General features: G+C 37.3%; 1 protein-coding gene across 1 annotated transcript in view; it reads left to right on the top strand.

Annotated features, from left to right (window-relative positions):
• The first annotated feature begins 5,438 nt into the window (after positions 1-5,438).
• The window catches only part of LOC110456764 (tubulin-specific chaperone D-like), a 60,246-nt gene continuing 42,612 nt past the window's right edge, over positions 5,439-23,072 (top strand). Inside the window, exons 1-12 of the mRNA XM_021507711.1 lie at positions 5,439-5,627; positions 12,551-12,601; positions 13,199-13,296; positions 13,817-13,918; positions 14,376-14,522; positions 15,007-15,145; positions 15,818-15,913; positions 18,400-18,532; positions 19,567-19,703; positions 21,589-21,649; positions 21,992-22,098; positions 22,736-22,798. Coding sequence (XP_021363386.1) covers positions 5,450-5,627; positions 12,551-12,601; positions 13,199-13,296; positions 13,817-13,918; positions 14,376-14,522; positions 15,007-15,145; positions 15,818-15,913; positions 18,400-18,532; positions 19,567-19,703; positions 21,589-21,649; positions 21,992-22,098; positions 22,736-22,798 — 1,312 coding nt within the window. The 5' untranslated portion in view covers positions 5,439-5,449. The remainder of the gene's footprint in view (positions 5,628-12,550; positions 12,602-13,198; positions 13,297-13,816; positions 13,919-14,375; positions 14,523-15,006; positions 15,146-15,817; positions 15,914-18,399; positions 18,533-19,566; positions 19,704-21,588; positions 21,650-21,991; positions 22,099-22,735; positions 22,799-23,072) is intronic.

Here is a 23,072-nt window from a genome sequence, read left to right on the forward strand (position 1 = left end):
ATAATTGTTCTGTGGTAAGCTAAAATCAATTATGATCAAATGTTCCAGTTCATCATGAATACATCAATTGTGTGTCCGTCCGTTGTTAAACAAAGTTTATGTTCAAGATATGTTATGAACCCTTCAAAACTTATATTTACACTATAATATGATACCATCAAGTTTTATACCTGATTTTATTTTAATGGTCATTGGTCAAGTTTTAATGGTCAAAGGTCACGGTCACAAAGCACACTTTACAACTACTTGAGGAAATTGCCTGTGTACACGGTATCCCACGAACCTCCCGACACATTAATATACACCATTGTATGGTACCATTTAGTTCTACACCTGATTAGAGTTTTTGGCGGATACCGGTCAAAGTGAAAGGTTTAAGGATCATGGGCAAATATTAAGCTTGACCAATTTTGAAGCAAAAAAGCTTGGATTGCTTTATCTATGCGGGTCTTCTTCCACTTTGTTTTAATTTCGGTAGAGGTCATCTTACAGTTTGCTTACTGTAACAAAAATACGACATTTATACGTCACTTCACATCAAAATGTTAACAAGTGATTTTTTTCAATCTTCATGTGAAATAATTATTTTTTTCTTCCTTAAACAATCTGAAATCTGTAATAAGATAAACAAAATGAGCGGAGGCTCACATAGATATGCCCCCACCACCCCTATTCCCCATTGAGCCTTTAACCTTGACCGATGACCAAAAATCTAATTAGGTGTAGAACCCATTGCTACTATACTTGAGTATATCATATGCGTCTTTCATCGGAAAATGACAGACTGTCATATAGGACTGGATCAAGGAAAGAACATAAACAAATACGTCATATTCCAAGCGCTCGAGTAATAAAGCATGATCAATGACATAAAATGCAGCAGAAGTAACCAGTAGCAACAAAACTGGTGAACAGCTGTCATCTACGGCCGCAATTAGGTAACAGTAAACTCTCAAACGATTAAGTTACAAACTCACACGTGACTGCACCTTTAAAATCTGGCAATGGATACGGTATACCAAATATGAATTACACTGCATCATACAGCTGTTTCGTCCTTCTGGCACTCATCGGTGATGCGTAATTGTGCAGTTTGTATTTAAAGACATGGGCAATACGCCAAGATGGACAGGTAAACTTGGAGCGATATAACGTGTTTTATAGCCACTTGTAGTCCTGCATAGATTTTAAAACATTTAATTTACACGTGAACTTTCACTCTATGGACATTTGAAATAAGTCATAAACAGTATGCCGGTATGCCTGTATGCCGGTGTGACTGTATGCCGGTATGACTGTATGCCGGTAAGCCTGTATGCCGGTGTGACTGTATGCCTTTATGACTGTATGCCGGTGTGACTGTATGCCGGTATACCATTATGCCTGTATGCCTGTATGCCGGTATGACTGTTTGCCGGTATACCAGTATGCCTGTATGCCTGTATGCCGGTATGCCGGTATGACTGTATGCCGGTGTGACTGTATGCCGGTATGCCTGTATGCCGGTGTGACTGTATGCCGGTATGACTGTATGCCGGTATGCCGGTGTGAATGTATGCCGGTATGCATGAAAATGTTTTCGTGCACAAATTCTTGTTCTGTACTCAAGCTCGTTTTCATCTGTTTCTTCAGTAACTTGGAGGAATTTTGGAGACTTGAAGCAGATTACCGACTTTGTTCATACTAGTAATATGTGGGATGGGGACATATAAGGGCAGAAAGTCCATCTTTAAGTTTGTGGAGGAGGGTGGGAGCATTAGTAAAACCAGACTTACATATTAGGAACTCGTTGAATTTTGACAACAGCTGATGATATTTTGATAGACTTTTTATAAGGAATTTTACATCTATTGACATAGTCGATATATATTTTCAAACTGAACAATTTTCATGACGAAGCGGTGGTATCATTTGGCTTACAGTTCTAGTTGCTGGCCCATGGCCATCAGTCGGGAGCAGTCGTCACTTTCCGTAAACGAGTTAATTTTATGTATTTCTTTTTTTGTGAACGGAAAATGCCGACTGTTCCCGATTGCTGGCCCTGTTGCAACTGATTTTTTTCCGATTTACTCTCTTTTCTAAGTCGGGTTAGCTGTAGAACAAAAATTTGAACTCAAAACTAAATTAGTCTCCAAAGAATGAGTTCAAGAACTTCATCTAAACACAAGACTTATTTGCACAAAAATCTTTACAACACAGTTTCTTAAAATTTTGAAATTTTGAACTGCCGAGATCTGGTTGTTGGGTACTGTCACGTACAAGCATAAACTGGATGTTAGAAACACATCATAATTTCGAAACGGTAATTAAACTATATATAAATAGGACTTTCATAAATGCAAGCCACAAATTTATGCAGATAAACTATTTTTTCAAAATAATCTTTAGAAAATATAGGATTTTCAAACGCTTTATTTATTTTCATATTTGACATGTATATTAACATGCACGGTAATAGCGAAATTGAACATTTTAAAAAGACAGTTCTTCAACGGTGCCGAAAATTTATTCAAGATTTATAAGTAGACCTCCTTGTTGAATTCCGGTGGTAAAAAAAAGTATTCAAGATAATCTTTGTAAACATTTATGACTTAATCATAAAGCAGATAATCTTGATAGATATAACTTATTTCATAGATCCAACAAAAAATGAGTAATAAGAAAGACGGAAATACTAAACTTTGTCGACAGAAAAATGTCCCATCTGTCCAAATGCGTCTGTTTGAAAAAAAAAAAAAACACATCTCAATTTAATGTCTTTCCTTATACTCAATATATCATGAACAGATGACATTGAAGTGTCCCTGGAAATGTGGAAATAACCGTGATTTTGCTGTACTTTGGCCAATTATTTTATTAAACCCTTTATTAAAGTTAGTCTCTCAGTAGTTGTTGGTGAAACACAAGAAGTTTTATTTAACGTCGAATAGGGTGAACAATACACATTAGCTCTCAGGAGCTTGTATATTTCGACAAACATGATAAATAGAAATACATGTATATGATATAAGTAAAGACAAACACAATACATGAAATAAAACAAATGAGCATATATAATTACAGTTCATCATGTGGCGCATTAAGTTTCCAAGGGTTGGGGAGCCCCCTACCAGTGAGACCTGCAATATGCGCACATCATAGTACATATAGTTTAAGAAAGTTATAAACATCAATTTCTTCATATACAGTACTTTAAAGTTAAAAGAATGGACTAGTATGTTTAAATTTTAACAGAATCAAAAATGAGAAAAAAATCTAGAACTTAAATTCATGAAAATACATATTTTTTTTTTAGAAAGTAGCACAGAATTTATCACAGATTTCAGGTTTATATTTTCAGTAAAATACTATATACATGACAGGAGAGAATCACCAGGCAGGGTAGAACAGTTTGCAAGGTGTGTTACATTACACATATGGCACATGCAGAAATCCTTAAAATTATCAGCCTTTCGTAGGTCGTTAGGCAGACAGTTCCATATGCGGGCAGCCTCTCGCCGAAATAATGTTTTCCCATACCTGGTAGTTCTAACCCTGGGTACATCTACAGTCTCCTCTTGTATTTTTATAATTGGATACTTTTTTGATTATCAATTCCTGTACATACCCAGGAGACATATTGTTTACAGTTTTATAAATCTCGCATACCATCATTTCCATGCGTTTTATTTATTATTAAGAATTATTATTTTATTATAAGAAAGAAGAATTTGTTTGAAGCAGTAGTGTTTTAAAGTCAGACTCGGAGTCATCTAAAACAAAACGTAAGGCTCTTTCTCGTAATTTCTCCATTTTGTTGGTTGCAGGCTGGCGACCAAAATGCCAAATAAGAGGACAGTACTCAAAATTTGATAGAATAAAAGAGTTGTGAATGAGCATCTTGTCTGTTCTCGGTAAAAATAATCCTATTCTTTTCAATACAGCCAGCTGCCTTGATGCCTTCCTGCATATGTTTGAAATGTGGCCATCAAATTTTAAAAGGTTGTCAATGTCAATACCAAGTAATTTCACCGAGTCTTCGCATTTGATGCTGGTGTTCGAAATATTAAAATGAGAAAAACTATTTTTAAAGTTAGGCCCGAAACATATGGCCTGAAATTTGTCAGGGTTAGCCTTCATACCATTATTGTAAAACTATTCGATAAGCATGGAGGCCTCCCTTTCTAATACAGATTTCTTAGTTTGGACACTTTCGTTTATGTAACTTAGTGTATTATTATCAGCGTAATTATACAAAGTGGACTCCTTAATATGTTGTAAAAAATATCATTGATAAAAATATTAAAAATCATCAGCCCAAGTATTGAGCCCTGAATAGTTTCCAGTCACAGATGCTGGGCCCCAGTCTGACCCAATGTCTCCTGTTCCCGAGGTAGCTTTGCAAGAGACCAATAGCCTCTCGCGAACCACCATAGGCTGATAGCTTCCTCAGGAACAGGTCATGCAGGAGGCCTTTGATAGGTCCATTAAAATGGCCCCAACAAAATAAAGTTGCGACCGTCCAAGGCCCCTCGCTAGTCCTCCAGCGTGCACAGAAGGGCAGTCTGACACCCAAAATCAGTCCTGTAGGCACTGAGCAAAGGGTTAAAAATATCTTCAGGGTATAATGAAAGTTGATTATGGAACAGCCTCTCATAAATTTTAGAAATACTAAGTATGCTCACTGGTCTATAGTTACTTTTATACAGTGGGTCATTATTCTTAAAAACTGGAATAAACCTCAGCATACTTGAGAGTGTCTGGAAAAACACATTTTTGAATAGAAACTCTATAGGACACTACTGATAGGGGCCCCGGGTAATACATGATTTTAAAGGTCTGGCAGATATGCCGTCAACACCAGTCGCCCTTTCTTTTGCAATTTTAAAATAGTTTTAGTAACATCATTATTGCAGACTGGTGAGAAAAATAAACACACACTTTTTTAGAGGGAATGTGTGACATTTATTTAGTGTTCATTTAACAAAAATATTTTAGGTTCTGTTGTTCAAAAGCATTTTTTCGTAATTTTGCAAGAACTAGATCTACTCAATCTTATTATTATGTAAATTCGAAATTTCGGGTATGCTATTTTACATTCGCTTTAATTATATGTGACACACTTCCTGTGCCACATACTTCAACATATATTTATTTTAAACATGAAGCATTTACGTTAGGCCTGTTCAATTTGTAAGTTAGTCCCATCGAAGCGAATATAGAAAGGGGGACAACTCGAATACACACCCGACCCACATCACACATTTTTATTAACATAAAAGCGTTTTAACTTATAAAATATGATAAATATTCCATATCTAAAGAGCCAATTTGTGTCATGGACACGATTCATATGGGTAAAACAAGTTAAGGATTTCTAACTGCATTTTGTTATTTTGTAAATTTTGTCTCGGACTGTGATTAGTAGTAAACTCATCTAATTCTCGCAAAATCCCGTGAGAAGTCAATCATGGCGGCTGGAGTTGATAGTTTTGACAACGAGAAGCAGTCAGATATCGAGACATATGGGAAGGGGCACGTCCTGGAAGAATTTAAGGAAATTGAAGAATTTAAAGGGCTGATTGCCGGACTTAAAAATATCTACAATGACCAAATCGCATTGGAGGTGTCTTGTGAACGTTTTACATGTAAGTTATGCAGAGTCAGTTCAGTTCGTCAGTTTCTAGAGTTTGTTAGCATGATGAGTCACACAGCAAATAAAGCATCGGGTAACTATTTTCTGAGCCCCTAAGGCGAAATAGCTTATATACGAATTTAAGCAAATTAAACAGCGATATGTTTTACGTTGATAATCAACAACGTCTTAAATTTTACATAGAAAGTCAGTTTGCAGAACTTTATTTGCTCCACAGTCTGACAGTGGCTGTTGACGTCTCGTCTGTACTGTTTGAACGTAGCCCGAGTGTCTCCGGCCCTGACACCAGACTTAGACATTTTGTCAAATAAATGTCTGATATCGCAGTCTGGTGTCAGAACCAGATAAACTCGGGTTACATTGCATGACGCTATTTCGTGCCCAGTCTCGAGCTCTAGATCTGTGCTGTCTATTTATAGCACTGACTCGCTGCATACTGTACTGTACTGCAGTACAGTGAATCTTTTGAGCTAATGGCGTTAAGATTTGAAGTTCAACACTAGTGACAACTGTCTATATTCTTAGATAAAAACATGAGAAAGGCTTCAAAAGGCTTTTTTTGCAGGTTTAGTTACATAAGAGCGCTACAGGCTTAAAGTTTCTGCTTTTGACAGCCTGAAGTTTACAAGCCAAACCGAGATAGTGGTTCAGAAACACTCTGAAACACCACCTGACATTTGACCCTATACAAATCTGCCATCACATATTAAAATCAAACTATACATTTTTCCAAAGATAAAGGTCTGTTGATTTCATTCAATAGAAAATATGTCAATATTTACACATTTAAATTACTCAGAGGTACTGTAGTTTAACAGGAACACATTTTAGGAAGGGATTAGAATTGTATGAAACACTTGCTGATTGGCTGATTTAGTTGTGTGAGTCCTTAAATACTGCTACCTAGGGTCCAAATATGGAAATGCCACAGCAGAAAAAATGTTTAACAACATCAACAAACTTGAATCGGTCCAAAGGAGAGCAGCCAGATTTATCATGAACAGCCACAGAAACTGTTCAAGCGTTTCATCCATGATCCAACGCCTAGGCTGGATTTCACTCCAAACAAGAAGACGTCACTCATGACTCCATATGATGTTTAAAATTGACAATAAACAAATAGCCATCAATAAGGAAAACCGAATCGAAACACCAATGAGGAGTTCCAGAAAACAACACGATCGGTCCTACCAAATTCAGGCATGTAAAATAGGCCCAAGAAAATATTCATTCTTCCCTCGAACAATAAAAGACTGGAACGAACTTGACTCAAAAACTGTGAATTCGCCAAACTTGGAAACCTTTAAGAAAACTCTCAACGAATTGGAACTAAAAAAGCTCAAACTTCTAACCGACCCCGAACTCACTAGGCTTAAGGCTGGTGGGTCGAATCAACCAGCTTTAAACGTCTGACACTACATCAGTGTTTTTACTTTTTAACTTTTACAATCTAAACTTTTCAATTGTGTGTTCACCTGCGCATTGTGTATCATAAACATTGCATAATCTTTGATAAGACGAAGGAGGCAACTATGTGGAAGAAGAAGAAGTTTACAAAGTTATTTCAACGTTTGTATCAGTGTAATGGCGTGCATGGAAACTTATGTCGACATACTCAAGTATACAAGAAAACATTAATTGACATGTGCACCAAACACAGCGTACAAGTTTGAGGATCTTCTGACTATTTCTGAACCATCAGAAACAAAACTGTAAAAGGAGATAATAAGTTATTTAAGATTAAGGTTATTCTTGTACATGTACTAAAACTAAAGAAAGAAATTAATTCAAAAATATATAGGGGCATCATATATTTTGAAATTCCAGTGACCTGAACGCCAACTGTTGTACTTTATATAAAAGTTAATAGTAAAACGGTACTTTAATTTTCTGGATGTATTTGAGTAAAATAGTTAATTAGATGTTTTCGCTTTATTTTCTTCAACAAAGATATCAGCAAACTGACAGTATGCATACAAAATGTCAGACACAGAAAATGGTACAGCACAGAAATAGATACTTCAGCATTATACAGAAACATATATGTTTGTCTAATATTACAAACCATTATTGAATATTTTATCATAGAAGGTCTTGTGTGTGTTTATGGTTGTATGACAGATGAAAAATGGTAGTGAGTAAGATCAGAAGAGTAAGAAGAGGGCAATTAAAAAGAGATTGTAATTGTTAACAAAGGAGATGACCAGGACACACATGGTGGTAGGAACTCAAAGGGAATGGAGTGTGTGGGAATGTCTGTGTGAAGGGTTGAAGGACAATGGTGTGTGGATGTAAGGTCCATTTAGTATAATGCATTGATAAGTTAATCGTGGTCCTTAGACAGGGAAATGGTCATCAAAAGACTTCTAAAAGAGAAATGTAGCCCCGCCTCCTAGGGATGGAATTAGCCAATAGAATTAGAAGATTTAGTTAAGTAGAAGTAGTGTTATATTGTCTTTATAATAGGTAGAGATCTAAGGTGGACAGAGTAGAAGGAGAGAGCTGAAGGAGAGAGACCAAGTACAGAGTCAGAGATAGACAGAGATAGAATTACAGAGAGATCTTGGGAAGTGAGACTGAAGAGAACTAAAGGAGAAAGAATGGAGATGGAAACAGAAGGGAATGGATTGAACAATTAAGTTTCCATGTATAAGATATGAAGTTGGACTTGAATAAAGGAAGTGGAACTGACATAATGTGTCATCATTTGTAACCCCAAGTTACCTAGGGTCCCAAGCAGTAACAAGTCAGACCCTAGTGGTAACACACACAAAAATTGACCGGTGATATGTGGTGGAGAATCCGGGCACCAGGGTTGTAACATCTACACCCTGGTAAGAAAAACAAACAGGAGAAGGAAAATGGCAGCAAAGGACAGTATTACTATACTTGAGAAGTTTGATGGACAAGGTTGTGCAAAGATACGGCTTTCCAAATTTGAAAAAGTGAGCAGAATTAGAAAATGGAAAGATGAGGAAAAGGCTCTTCAGTTTTCACTTCTGCTAAAAGGAAAAGCAGAGCAATGGCTTTATGCACAACAGGAAGATGAACAGGAAAATCTGGAGCTGCTGATAGGGAAGTTTACAGAGAGATTTTTCCCCAGTGAGCTGGATAGGCCAAGTCGAGTTTAAGAATTCCTGAACTCTAAACAAAATGGCAGTGATGTACAGGATTATGTTGAACATGTAAAAGCTAAGGGGATTGAGTTGAATAGGACTGAAAAGGAGATATGTGATGTGCTAATAAATGGACTGGATCAGGAAGTTAAGTCATTTGTATTAGGAAAAGAAGCTACAACTGTAGTAGACATCATGAAGTTTGGTTGCATGGCACAGTCGATCGGACATTCGGACAAAACAAAAGATGTAACAGCAACAGTTCAAAACCTTCAACAGGAACTTTTGTTATTGAAGAAGGAATGCGAGACCAGCAAGCAAGAACTTAACCAGCTAAAGGAAAAAAGAGTGAACAGTGTGAGGCCATCAAACAGACAAAATGGACAGAGAACAAAGAATCCATGTGACCACTGTGGTAAGTACCAGCATGATGCACGTAAATGTTGGTTCCAAGATGCAGAGTGTTACCACCGTGGAAAAAAGGGTCATATAAAGGCAGTCTGTAGATCTCTGAAATTGAAAAAGCCATTGGAAAAGCATAATCACAGTAAATAGGGGTATGCGCCTGTCTTTAAAGTAAAAGACGGGCATAATGACAATAAGCACAATGACAATAAACAGAATGACAAACAGAATGAAAATAAACAGAATGACAATAAACATAATGACAATAAGCATAAGGACAATAAGCATTATGACAATAAGGAAAAAGGGAGAAACGCTTCCAGAACATTTGATTAGAGAGTACCACATAAATAGAACTCTCCAGGGTCGTAGTAAGAAAAAGGGAAGGATAGGCAAGTAGTGTAGTTGGAAAAAAAAAAAAAAAAAAAAACAGTTCCCTTCCAAATCTATGTAAATAAACTTATTAAACTGTAGCTAGTAATTGATCACGATTAGTTAACACTTGCAACATGCAGTCCACATGTAGGTATTACATATTATGTATTTGAAGAGCTTCTTGTTTAAGACTTCGGTCCTTTTCTTTACTGAATGGGCTTTGTAAGCTAACTTTTTAGTAGAAATTTTTATGTTTCTAAGTCTAAAGATAGAAATTAAAATTGCGCACACTATTAGGAACTTTGGTTGATTGAATTTTTTTTCACTAGATGCATATAGGTTCTGCTTGGAAAAAGGGCTTATGATACATGAGGTAAAGATCACGACATTAAGAGCCCCTTGAACCATACTTTTTAAGTATAAAAAAACTGTACCGATATATATCTTTTCTCAGGGATTTAACCTAGAAGGTTAAGAATGAATGACAGATATCGAGATGATACAATATTATTACCGGTAATACATGTTAAAGAGTTACATGATATGAGTCTATTGACAAAGACTGAGAAAAGAAAATTTACTACAGTTATTGTTTCATGGGTGGTTGAAGTCTTGGCTTGAGTAAGGAAAGTAAGAGATCTCAGAACTGCAAGATATAGAAGCTAACCAGTCTTGAAAGTGTAATTGACACAGACTGGCATGAAATTCATTTTTCATTAGATGATAATCAAGAGCCTCAGTATTTAGAGGACGTCAGGTTAATGTCGGACAATATTTTGATTTATCAGTGGAAGCCTATTTTGCTAAATGTTTTTACATGGAACCTACATTTATATGTGCAACGTGTTGGTATTTACACTGAATGAGACTTTTGGGTCAAAGGACACAAATGTGTACAGTGTTTTGTGGAAGAAAATCTAAATATATGTTACTAGATGTGTTTGAAATTACGTTAATGGATTGGACATCAATATGGACATACTAAATGATGGCAATACAATTCCAAGCGGACAATTGCCCCATTCAGAGGATGGATAAAACAAAATCAAAGACGTGGACAATGTATTTGAACCAATTATTGAAGGAATTAGATGTGTTTTTTTTATCTTGATAGAATTGATAAATACGTAAATGGATAATGATATATTTTTGTTTGTTGGTGTGTTTTGCATTTGCATGAGATATATTATGTATGTTAGTATATATATCATAACCCTTTGATTGTAATTGTGTGAATTTGTTAATGTCAATCAAAAAGTGAGATTGTTTTTGTGGAAGTTTGTGGAACAAACTTAAGGAAGAGGAGGCATTTATGACAGATGAAAAATGGTAGTGAGTAAGATCAGAAGAGTAAGAAGAAGGCAATTAAAAAGAGATTGTAATTGTTAACAAAGGAGATGACCAGGACACACATGGTGGTAGGAACTCAAAGGGAATGGAGTGTGTGGGAATGTCTGTGTGAAGGGTTGAAGGACAATGGTGTGTGGATGTAAGGTCCATTTAGTATAATGCATTGATAAGTTAATCGTGGTCCTTAGACAGGGAAATGGTCATCAAAAGACTTCTAAAAGAGAAATGTAGCCCCGCCTCCTAGGGATGGAATTAGCCAATAGAATTAGAAGATTTAGTTAAGTAGAAGTAGTGTTATATTGTCTTTATAATAGGTAGAGATCTAAGGTGGACAGAGTAGAAGGAGAGAGCTGAAGGAGAGAGACCAAGGACAGAGTCAGAGATAGACAGAGATAGAATTACAGAGAGATCTTGGGAAGTGAGACTGAAGAGAACTAAAGGAGAAAGAATGGAGATGGAAACAGAAGGGAATGGATTGAACAATTAAGTTTCCATGTATAAGATATGAAGTTGGACTTGAATAAAGGAAGTGGAACTGACATAATGTGTCATCATTTGTAACCCCAAGTTACCTAGGGTCCCAAGCAGTAACAAGTCAGACCCTAGTGGTAACACACACAAAAATCGACCGGTGATAGTTGTTTGTGTGTATGTTTTTTCCATTTTTAGCTCACCTGCCCAAAGGGCAAGTGAGCTTTGCTATGGCGCAGCGTCCGTCGTCCGTCCATCAAATTTTCCTTTAAAACGCTACTTGTCCTGAACCGCCCAGTAGATTTGGACTAAACTTGGTCTGGAGCATCTTTAGGCCAAGGGGACTTAATTTTGTATAAATGGTGGGTATGGCCCCCCTGGGGGGCAGAGAGGTGGGGGCCGAATAGGGGAAATAGAGGTAAAAGTCAACTTTTCCTTTAAAACGCTACTTGTCCTGAATCGCCCAGTAAATTTGGTCTGGATCATCCTTAGGCCAAGGGGACTCAATTTTTTATAAATGTTGGGTGTGGCCCCCCTGGGGGCAAAGAGGTGGGGCTGAATAGGGGAAATAGAGGTAAAACCTTTAAAATCCTTCTACTGTAGGAATAAGGGATTTTATCCTCGTATGGTCTGGACCATCCTTGGGCGAAGGGGACACAATATTGTATAAACGGTGGGTGTGGCCCCCCTTGGGGCAGAGGGTGGGGCCGAATAGGGGAAATAGAGGTAAACCTTTAAATCCTTCTTCTACCAAAGGGATAAAGGGATTTAATCCTAATTTGGTCTGGAGCATCCTTGGGTGAAGGGGGCTCGATTTTGTATAAACGGTGGGTTTGGACCTCTTGGGGGCTGAGAGTTGCGGGGCCCAATAGGGAAATTAGAGATTTAAAACTTTAAAATCTTAAATCTTCTGTTCCATTGGAGGGATTTTATGTAATAAGAATAATTTCACATGGTTGCTTTATTATCTAGGTGAGAGATACAAGCCCTTTGGGCCTCTTCTTTGTTTAATTGATTTGATATAATCTCTCTGACCCGAGAGATTTATTAATCTTAAACTTATATTGTATGTAGATATTTATGTCATTTAAGTTATGTTGAACATATACAACATACACAGTGTATTATCTTTCCAACCTTTAAGATTCTAAATTACATAAGTTTATTGCTTAAATATGTGATTTTTTTCATTTTCTAGACATCACTGATGACTATCAGGAACAGCCCCACCTGATTGATTCTCATTTGGGTAAGTCTGTGTTATAATGCAATGAATTCTTGTTCTTAAAAAAGTACATTGAAACATGTTCGTATATTTAATACATTTGATAATATACATGAATATTAAAATATTTAATGAGACCAATCTGCAGGTGGGAACTTGAAAAAATGGTTTGCTGAACTGTGATGTTCATTAGAAAATTCTATAACATGGATGTATTAACCAGTTATGACTTTAATATCAGAGTGTTGGCAATTATTATAAACATATGCAAGGTTAAAAGGTTTTATTGGTCATTTACTTTTTAAATATTTATGGTAGTTTAGTTTGTTCTGAAATAATTTTCATTGTACATGAAATATTCAAAGATTATCTGAAATGCAAGTGACACAAATATCAAAACAACAAAAATCTCAAAAAGTCAAAATTTTAACTCGTGACATATTAAGTATATTTTCTAATCTGGTTATATTCTGTAGGTATTGTTTAAGGGGAGAAGTATTTTTAGTTGTGTATTTTTCACTTTTAAGACATTTTTCAAGGAAATATAATAATCAATAATTCACAATAAACTGGTATATGAAAAAACAGAATGTTTTGATCAGCAATACATGTCTTTTCCAGAATCTTTGATGACACAGATCCTGGATATTGTCCGAGATGTCAAGTCTCCACCAGCTTTGATTCACCTCGCATTCAAGTACCTCTACCTTATCACAAAGGTAAGTAATATAAAACAATGCATGGTGTTCAATACTTCATCACAAATATGATAAGTGAGACAACTTGTGGTATTCAATTACCACTACCTTATCAAAAATTCAAACGGTAAGGGAGGCAACTCCGGCCATTTGAAAGATTTACCACAGCACAAAGATATGAGAAACATCTTGTGCCATAAGATACCACATTACATTTTTAAGGGAGATAAATCAGTGTAATTTAAATAACTTCTTCAAGATAAATGGAGGGAGACAACTGAGTACGCTCAAAAATATGTCTACCTCTTGACAAGCATATATAAAAATACAGACAATTCATGAAATCTCCACATTCATCACAATTGGGTAAGTGAAACTACATATCAAAACTCTTATTATCATTTTTTTTTTTCAATTTACCATGCAAGCAAATTATGAATAAGTTTTCATGTCTGAGAACATGGCGAAACTAACTTATTTCTAACATTTTCTCTTCTAACTAATTTCTAACTTTGGTTGGTGATTCATTTTGATGTTTCAGATGAGGGGTTACAAGATCATTGTGCGACAATTTCCACACGAGGTGGCTGATGTTGAACCAGTCCTTGCTTTAATTAGCCAACAAGATCCTGAGGACCATCAGGTTAGTAAACTTTCAGAAAAAAACCTTTCTCCAGATGGTCAATTCAGTTACAGCCTTTATCCCGGTTACTTTGAGTATCGGTACATTTCACTACCTCAGAGTGAAGTGTAATAGTCTGTCGTGTTAGTACTTCTTTTGTGACCCAAATTTGGTTTCCCTTTTTTGTTTGTTTGTAAATACAGTACTTCAAATAAAATAGTTTAATGTGAATAGGAAATGTGGAAGATAAATGTTAAATGTCTAGTTTGATTGAATAAGAGAGGCTTCTGTACATAAATAAATGGGTGACTTGAAGATGTGTTTAATGATGGGTTTTGTAATTTAGAGAGAAAAGTTGTTTCACAATTCAAAAATTTATTTGCTACAGAAATGGCAATCACATTATTTATTCACAGAAATGGGAATCACACATTTCTCACAGACATGGGAATCACACAGTTAATTTTGTTTGTTACAGACATGGGAATCACGCTACATGTTGATTCTATGGCTATCCATGGTGTGTATGATACCATTCGACATGGTACGACTGGACAGTAATGCAGTCAGCGTGTCCGGAGAGAGGCGGCGACCTGTCATGGAGCGGATACTTGATGTGGCCCGAGTGAGTCCTCTTTTATCTTCTTAATTCAGAAACTGTTCATAATTGCTGTTTAAAGAAAAAAGAAAAACCTTCACTGTTCATCGTTCTTTTTGATAGTGGCCACACGCCAGCAACTGCTGCTCCACAATAACACCAAAATTGGGATAATGACACTCCAGCTGTGAAACAGTCATTGATTGACTCTTACTTTAGTGAAAAGCCTGTTGTTTTTAACACTTCACTGTATTTTTTTTCTCATTTCAAAATAATTACAACTAAAAGAGAATATAAGATGGTTCAAACTTGCTTAATAAGAATAAAATGATTCAATCCGGCTTGATAAAATATTTCGGAAAGAACCTCAGTGAAACTTTGCCATTCCATAACTATCTGTCAGGTTTGGTTTGAATTTACTATGTCCAATAATTACCAAAATACTTGGTAGTGTAGGGGACGTAAAACCAACCTAGTGTTATATCAGTTCGTACCCACTTTGCTGTTGTAGATGTACCTGACACAGAATGACAAGTGTAGAGACGCGGCTGCCTACCTCACCTCACGCTTCCTCACCAGACCAGACGTCAAAAAGGAACGACTGCCCGACTTCCTGGACTGGACTCTAAACATCCTCATGAACTCTGACAGTAAGTGACAAGCCTCAATAACCAATCTGATTACAAATGTTAGTCCATCACCATCACCATTAACATCTACGGTGGTGGATCAACATTTGTTTTAATAAATAACTTAATGCTGACATGCTGTGGATCTGCATCACTTTTAACATTTACTGTATATTTTCATTATTTCAAAAAAACAAAAAGGAAAAAACATAACTTAACACCACTTTCTTTAGAATAGATGAAGTAGTATTGGGTTATGAAATATTGCAGGATAGAAAAAAAACTTTCCTCCGTGGACCTCCAAAAGAATTTGAGTTCTCCTTTTCCAGTGTATCTAAACCTCACACTGGGGAAAAATTCTATTAACATTCAGTTTGTTCTAACAGTGAGGTTCATTGTGTCATACGATTATCTTGATCTTACAGAAAAAAAATAGCCCATGATATATATATACCTTGTACTTACAGCACAGACAATGCAAGAGTCACAAGGTGCTGTTAATCTTAACCTTGTACTTACAGTAAAAAATTAGCCCATGATATATACCCGAGTCACAAGGTGCTGTTAATCTTAACCTTGTACTTACAGTTAAAAACTATGCCATGATATATACCAGAGTCACAAGGTGCTGTTAATCTTTACCTTGTATTTGCAGTTAAAAAAAAGCTCATGATGTTTACGTTGTACTTACAGTGACAACAATGCGAGGAATGACCCAGGTGACCGGTATATTGACCATGACTGCCCTGCTCTTCAAACACGGCAAAAGGGAGGACCTGCTGGAGTATGGTAAGTCAGACAACTAGGAAGTAGTGTGGTCCTTATTAGGGCTTCAACGATACGCATATCTCACGGTACGATACGTATCACGGTATGATACATACGATACGTATCATGGTATGATACATATGATACGTATCATGGTATGATACATACGATATGTATCACGATACATGTATCTGCTCAAAAGGTCAACTTCATAATGATTTAGTGTAGGTTTTTACAGAGTGGTGCCATAAACTTAATTATAAACGTATTGTAACTATTGTCAAAATGTATTTTTGTATGATTTTTAGTATCTTTGTAAAGTGGGCAACACATTTATTAAAGGATTTCAGGGCGATAAGTAAACTCTTAAAGTTTAATAATAATAAAAAGATTGATAATTTCAGTTCCTTTAGTGTATCGCGATACAGCAAACAAAACTATACAAAACGATACATGAGAAGTATCGTGACACAATATGATAACTGCAGCCCTAATCTTCTTCTGGTCACTGTGATAGGGTGAGTGTTTAACAAATATGTGTTAGGTCAAGTCTGCTTTTAGTTTTGTTAGCTCACCTGGCCAGAAGGGCCAAGTGAGCTTATCCCATGGTGCAGCGTCCGTCGTCCGGCGTCCGGCGTCCGTCAACCTTTAAAATGCTACTTGTCCTGAATGGCTCAGAGGATTTTGACCAAATTTGGTCAGGAGCATCATTGGCCAAAGGGTTCTCAGTTTTGTATAAACGGAGGGTATAACCCCCCTGGGGGCAGAGGGGCAGGGCCAAATAGGGGGAAAATAGGTAAATCTTTAAAAATCTTCTTCTTCTCAACCAATAGAAGGATTTTGACCAAATTTGTCCTAGAGCATCTTTGGACAAAGGAGACTCAAGTTTGTATAAACGGAGGGTGTGGCCTCTTTGGGGGCAGAGGGGCGGGGCCAAATAGGGGAAGTAGAGGATTTTTTCTCTCCTACTATACAAGTGAAGGGATTTAAACCAAATGCAGTCTGAAGCTTGGTCAGGAGCATCATTGGCCAAAGGGTTCTCAGTTTTGTATAAACGGACGGTATAGCCCCCCCTCGGGGCAGAGGGGCGGGGCTAAATAAGGGGAAAAAAGGTAAATCTTTAAAAATGTTCTTCTTCTCAACCAATTGAAGGATTTTGACCAAATTTGTCCTAGAGCATCTTTGGACAAAGAAGACTCAAGTTTGTATAAACGGAGGGTGTGGCCCCTCTGGGGGCGGAGGGGCGGGGCCCAATAGGGGAAATAGAGGATTTTTTTTCTCCTGCTATACAAGTGAAGGGATTTTAACCAAATGCAGTCTGAAGCATGATTAGGGACAAAAGAATCAATTTTGTATAAACTGAGGTGTGTGGGCCTCCTTCTAAGGGCAGATGGGTGGGGCCCATTAGGGGAAATAGAGGAAAACATCAAATATCCTTCTCCTTTTGTACCGATGAAGGGATTTTGACCAAATTTGGTCTGGAGCATCATTGGCCAAAGGGTTCTCAGTTTTGTATGAACGGAGGGTATGGTCCCCCTGGGGGCAGAGGGACGGGGCCAAATAGGGGAAAATAGGTAAATCTTTAAAAATCTTCTCCTCAACCAATTGAAGGATTTTGACCAAATTTGTCCTAGAGCATCTTTGGACAAAGGAGACTCAAGTTTGTATAAACGGAGGGTGTGGGCCTTCTGGCGGCATAGGAGCGGGGCCCAATAGGGGAAATAGAGGATTTTTTTTCTCCTACTATACAAGTGAAGGGATTTAAACCAAATGCAGTCTGAAGCATGCTTAGGGAGAAAAGAATCAATTTTGTTTAAACTGAGGTGTGTGGATTCCCCTTCTTTGGGGCAGATTAGTGGGGCCCATTAGGGGAAATAGAGGAAAACATTAAAGATCCTTCTCCTTCTGTACCGTTGAAGGGATTTTAACCTAACCAAACTTGTTTTAGAGAATCTTTGGGCAAAGGGAATTGAATATTTATAAATGGAAGATGCAACTTTGTTACTTGTACTCCTTTGATAAACCTGAATGGTACTCAGCAGGTTTTAAATTGAAAAATAAAAAAACAAATGGTGGCATCCTGTCATACTTTTGAACGTTTATTTTTTGACAAGAGATGACATTTAAGGGGACTAGTGACCTAGTGACTAGTGACTAGTCTCAAGCTCATTCCTTTTATGAACTCACTAAATTTGTTTCCTAAAACACATGATATGTTTATTGGTTACCTAGTATATCTTTCATTTTCTGTTAACAGTTACTTAGTCATCACAGGGTGTTTGTTCTGAGATGGAGTACTTTTAAGTGAAAAAAAAACTGATCTAAATACAGATATTAAAATTACATATAGAAAGAGACAATGGAAAAACTAGTGTGAAAAAATAGAGTATGTATAAAAAAAATCTGAAGAGAATGCTAGCCAGAATGGAAGCAAGTTGATCCTAGCTATTGGTTAATTTTGTTCAAGGTCACATTAACAGACATTTACACACTGTCATCTGTTTTAGCACCAGTCGTGTTGACAAAGGTTAATGACTTGAAGGTACGAGACAGCAACAATTGTGTCATCAGAAAGAACGGCATCAAGGTCATTCAGAGGCTTGGTCTTACTTTCCTCAAAAACAGAGTAGCTGCATGGAGGTATGTCAGATACTGCACTGAACGAATGGTAGAATGAATTTCATGTTTTTGTCTGATAGATAGGTTTTTATTCATGTTAGGCCACTATGGTTAAGAATTATGAAAAAGGAAAATGCTTTTATGAAAGTATGTCTGGCATAAAAGGAATCGGTGAAATTTTTTTTTCAACAAATTTCAGAACATTCACAAAGTTCAAGGCTGTGCCCTTTGATTCCTGATTGTTTCAGGAACTTTTGATCCCTAACAGTACATCTGTGAGCATTTGATACTTTCAAAATAATGCAATATGTTCAGTTTAATATATTCAGTAACTTAACTTAAGATGTTCTAAACTATTCTACAGTAATTAAATTAAGCAGAGCTTTAATTTGACAAGTTGATTATGTAAATTGCAAACATTTAAATTGTTAAGGCTTAAAATAGTCAAATAAAAAGTCACAAACATTTCCGTTTTCTGATTTGTGTTCACTTTAACATGGAATAGCTCCGAAGGATTTTCAGTAACACTCCCAAGAGTACAGAATGATACTGATTGTTGTAAAAAATTGCAAAATGCTGGTAAAATGACATGTTAGGTTGAGAATAAATATAGTGAGCAGCTTTCACTATACCAAGTAGCTGTGTATACCTGGTTATATTTTCAAATTAAGCGAAATAAGTTTGTTGCCTCGCAATCCATAGGCTTTACAAAATCAATGCATATCTTACACTTTTTTTGTTGAAAAAAATGGATCTGGTGCCATCTGGTACTGATCATGAGCTAGCTTATGTAGAGAATAAACCAGTATTTTTACAACAGTACATGCCAAATTAATAAAAAAAAAAGACCCACATCAGTCTTAAGAGAGATCACCAAATTTTTAATTGACGGGCAGAAACTTTCAGATTTCAGCACAAAATCGTTAAATACATGTACGTTTATTACTATCCCTATTATATTCCTACTATATGGTTCTATATTTACTCATTTACAATAATAAGGATTAAAAAAAAAAAGACTAATTGTTTCATACTCTCATATATATGTTGACTAGATACCAGCGAGGGAGCCGCTCTTTGGCAGATAACCTCAAACAAGGCTATCAGCACGAAAAACAGTCGACTGTTGTCACCAACATCACACAGGAGGACGAGGAATATGACATCCCAGAGGAGGTTGAAGAGGTCATGGGTAGGTATACAGGTTAGGAGGTGAAAGGGTTAGAAGGTTGGAGGATAAAACTGGGGTCCGAGGTCAGTAGGATTACAGAGGCGATGAAGTTGTTGAGGTATAATAAAGTAGGATTCATTATATATCAAATTGTATTTTTTACAACAATTATAAAACAAGTTATTTCAACTTATATTAATCATTCTTATTAGCTCACCTGGTCCAAAGGACCAAGGTGAGCTTATGCCATACCGTGGCGTCCGTCGTCCGTCCGCAACAATTTCTTTAAACGACTTCTTCTTCTGAACCACTGATTTGAATTTAACTAAATTTGACTGGAAGCATCCTTAGGTGGTGGGGANCAATTTGGCTAGATTGCTATAAACGACTTCTTCTGTAGAACTATGCACTGGATATCAATCATATTTAATCAAAAGCATTCATGGGAGGCAGGGATTCAAAATTGTACAAATGGTGGGGCTGACCTCCCAGGGGGCTGAGGGCGGGGCCAAAAGGGGGCAATTTGGCTAGATTGCTATAAACCACTTCTTCTGTAAAACTATGCCATGGATATCGATAATATTTGGTCGGAAGCATTCATGGGAGGCAGGGATTCAAAATTGTACAAATGGTGGGGCTGACCCCCCGGGCTAAGGGGTGGGGCCAAAAAAAGTTTATTGCCTGGAAATGGTTGAGATCCCCACCATATAACCACATATACAATTGCTGAGTATAAAGAGAAGAATGCACATTTGCTTCCAGGATGGCCCTAGGGTCTGGCCCCACCCTTGGAAACATAGTCCTTGGGCCATAACTTAAAAAACGGCTGAGATCCCCACTCAAAAACTATATATACAAATGCTGGGCATAAAGAGACGAATGCAGTCACAATACATGTATTAGAATAGACCCTGGGGTCTGACCGAACCCCTAGGGACCTAGTTTCTTAGTCACAGCTTGGAAACAGTTGAGATCCCCACCCTATAACCATATAGACAATTGCCGATTACAAAGAGATGAATGCACATATGCTTCCAGGATGGCCTTGGGGACTGCCCCACCCTTGGAGACTTAACCCCTGGGTCATAACTTTGAAATGGTTAAGATCCCCACCCCAAAACTATATTTACAATTGTTGGGCATAAAGAGACAAATGCAGTCATGATATTAGAATTGATCCTGGGGTCTGGCCACAACCGTAGGGACCTAGTTTCTGAGTCACAACTTGGAAACAGTTGAGATCCCCACCCCATAACCATACATGAAATTGCTGGGCATGAAAAATTGAATACAGATATATATGCTACAAGGATTGGCCTTGGGGTCTGGCATAATCCCTTGGATCTCATTTGGAGAATATTCTGCCATGATTGCTTAGATATCCAGGTGAGCGATACAGGCCCTATGGGCCCTCTTGTTTGCCCAAATGTTAGCACGTTAGGGGTGGGGTGGGGGGGTGGGGTGGGGGGGCTGTGCCACAGGACCACCCCAGCAAGGATTCATTACAGGTGAGGTCAAGTGGTACAGCAAGATTTGGGTACAAATATCCCAGAGGATAAAAATAAAGGTTATAGGTCATGCCAAGGGTCATGGGTCATTAGATAACACAGAGGAAGTAGTATCGATAACATTTATATAACAGAATGGGTACCATGTTGAAGATGATATTGTTTCGTCTCATTTGAGGGGTGATGTGCTGTATAAAATCCAAAATAAAGATAGTGCAGTTTACAATTATAAATGACATCCATTTGATTGAGATAATAGAGTGACAGGCAAATGGAATGAAATAATAGATTTCTTGGTAAGATGTCCTTGACAGAGGTGGAACAGAAACTGTCAAGGACATAGTTTAAAGGCACACAAAGTATCCACCAGTTGCTAAGGACACACCCTCTTTTTTCAGAGCAACTTTTGAGTGGACTTAAAGACAAGGACACAGTGGTCAGATGGTCAGCAGCCAAAGGGTGAGGCACTGTGACCTTTGTAATAAAGCGGAATCTCTTTAGTCTGAACAATTTCAGTTGGATTTAATAATCTTGTTGTATCTCAAAAACATTGTTACAATTTCTTTGAACAGTAACTTATTCAATTTAGTCAAAATCAAAATAATTCTGTTTTCAAAATAATAACTTTTAAATTCAATAAATAACTCATCAATCATACACTAATAAATAAAAATGATTTCTGAATAAATGTATGAATATGTTTCAATACCTAGTAAATAGTTTTTAGTTATTGATAACATGATGTAACTCAAATATAAACACGATGGCCGTTTTAACCGAATGGTTCCACAAATATTGTAGGATTGGTCGAGTAACAGGGCGACTCCCAAGGGAGCTGGCCAACGAGGTCGTGGGGTCAGTGTTGGAGCTCTTTACCTTTCAGGAAACAGATGGGGCCTGGCATGGAGGTAAGTCTGATATTTGATTTCAAATCTTGATAACCAGGATATCTTTGTAATATTTTGTATATTTTGAATACCTTGTACTCTGGTTTGCTAACTGATCCATATAACTGAAATTTGGTATTGGTATCCCACTTTTTTCCCGTTATTGGTTGCCTGGCATTAGCTGAGCTCGATTCTGGTATTGATATCCCATTTTTTCCCTGTTATAGGTTGCCTGGCATTAGCTGAGCTCGATTCTGGTATTGGTATCCCACTTTTTTCCCATTATAGGTTGCCTGGCACTAGCTGAGCTCGATTCTGGTATTGATATCCGACTTTTTCCCCGTTATAGGTTGTCTGGCACTAGCTGAGCTCGATTCTGGTATTGATATCCCACTTTTTCCCCCTTATAGGTTGCCTGGCACTAGCTGAACTCGATTCTGGTATTGATATCCCACTTTTTCCCCGTTATAGGGTGCCTGGCACTATAGCTGAGCTCAATTCTGGTATTGATATCCCACTTTTTGCCCGTTATAGGTTGCCTGGCAATAGCTGAGCTCGATTCTGGGATTGATATCCCACTTTTTCCCCGTTATAGGTTGCGTGGCACTATAGCTGAGCTCGATTCTGGGATTGATATCCCACTTTTTCCCCGTTATAGGTTGCCTGGCACTAGCTGAGCTTGGTAGGAGGGGCTTGTTACTACCAGAGAGACTTCCAGATGGTAAGTGACATTAGAGCGAAGGAAATTCACTGTTGGAGTAGGTGAGATTGGGTAAATAGATTTCTGTGCATTTTGTCTCCAACTTTTTAGGTCACCTGAGACAAAGTCTCAAGTGACCTATTGCGATTGCCTTTTGTCCGTCGTCGTCCGTCGTCTGTCGTCCGTCGTGCGTCCGTAAACAATTTACATTTTCGACTTCTTCTCCAAAACCCCTGAACCAATTTCAATGAAATTTTGCAGGGACCTTCCATGGACAAAGGTCAACAAAAATAGT

Source organism: Mizuhopecten yessoensis, unplaced genomic scaffold (assembly GCF_002113885.1).
Source record: "Mizuhopecten yessoensis strain PY_sf001 unplaced genomic scaffold, ASM211388v2 scaffold8841, whole genome shotgun sequence".
Taxonomy (NCBI): Eukaryota; Metazoa; Mollusca; class Bivalvia; order Pectinida; family Pectinidae; genus Mizuhopecten; species Mizuhopecten yessoensis.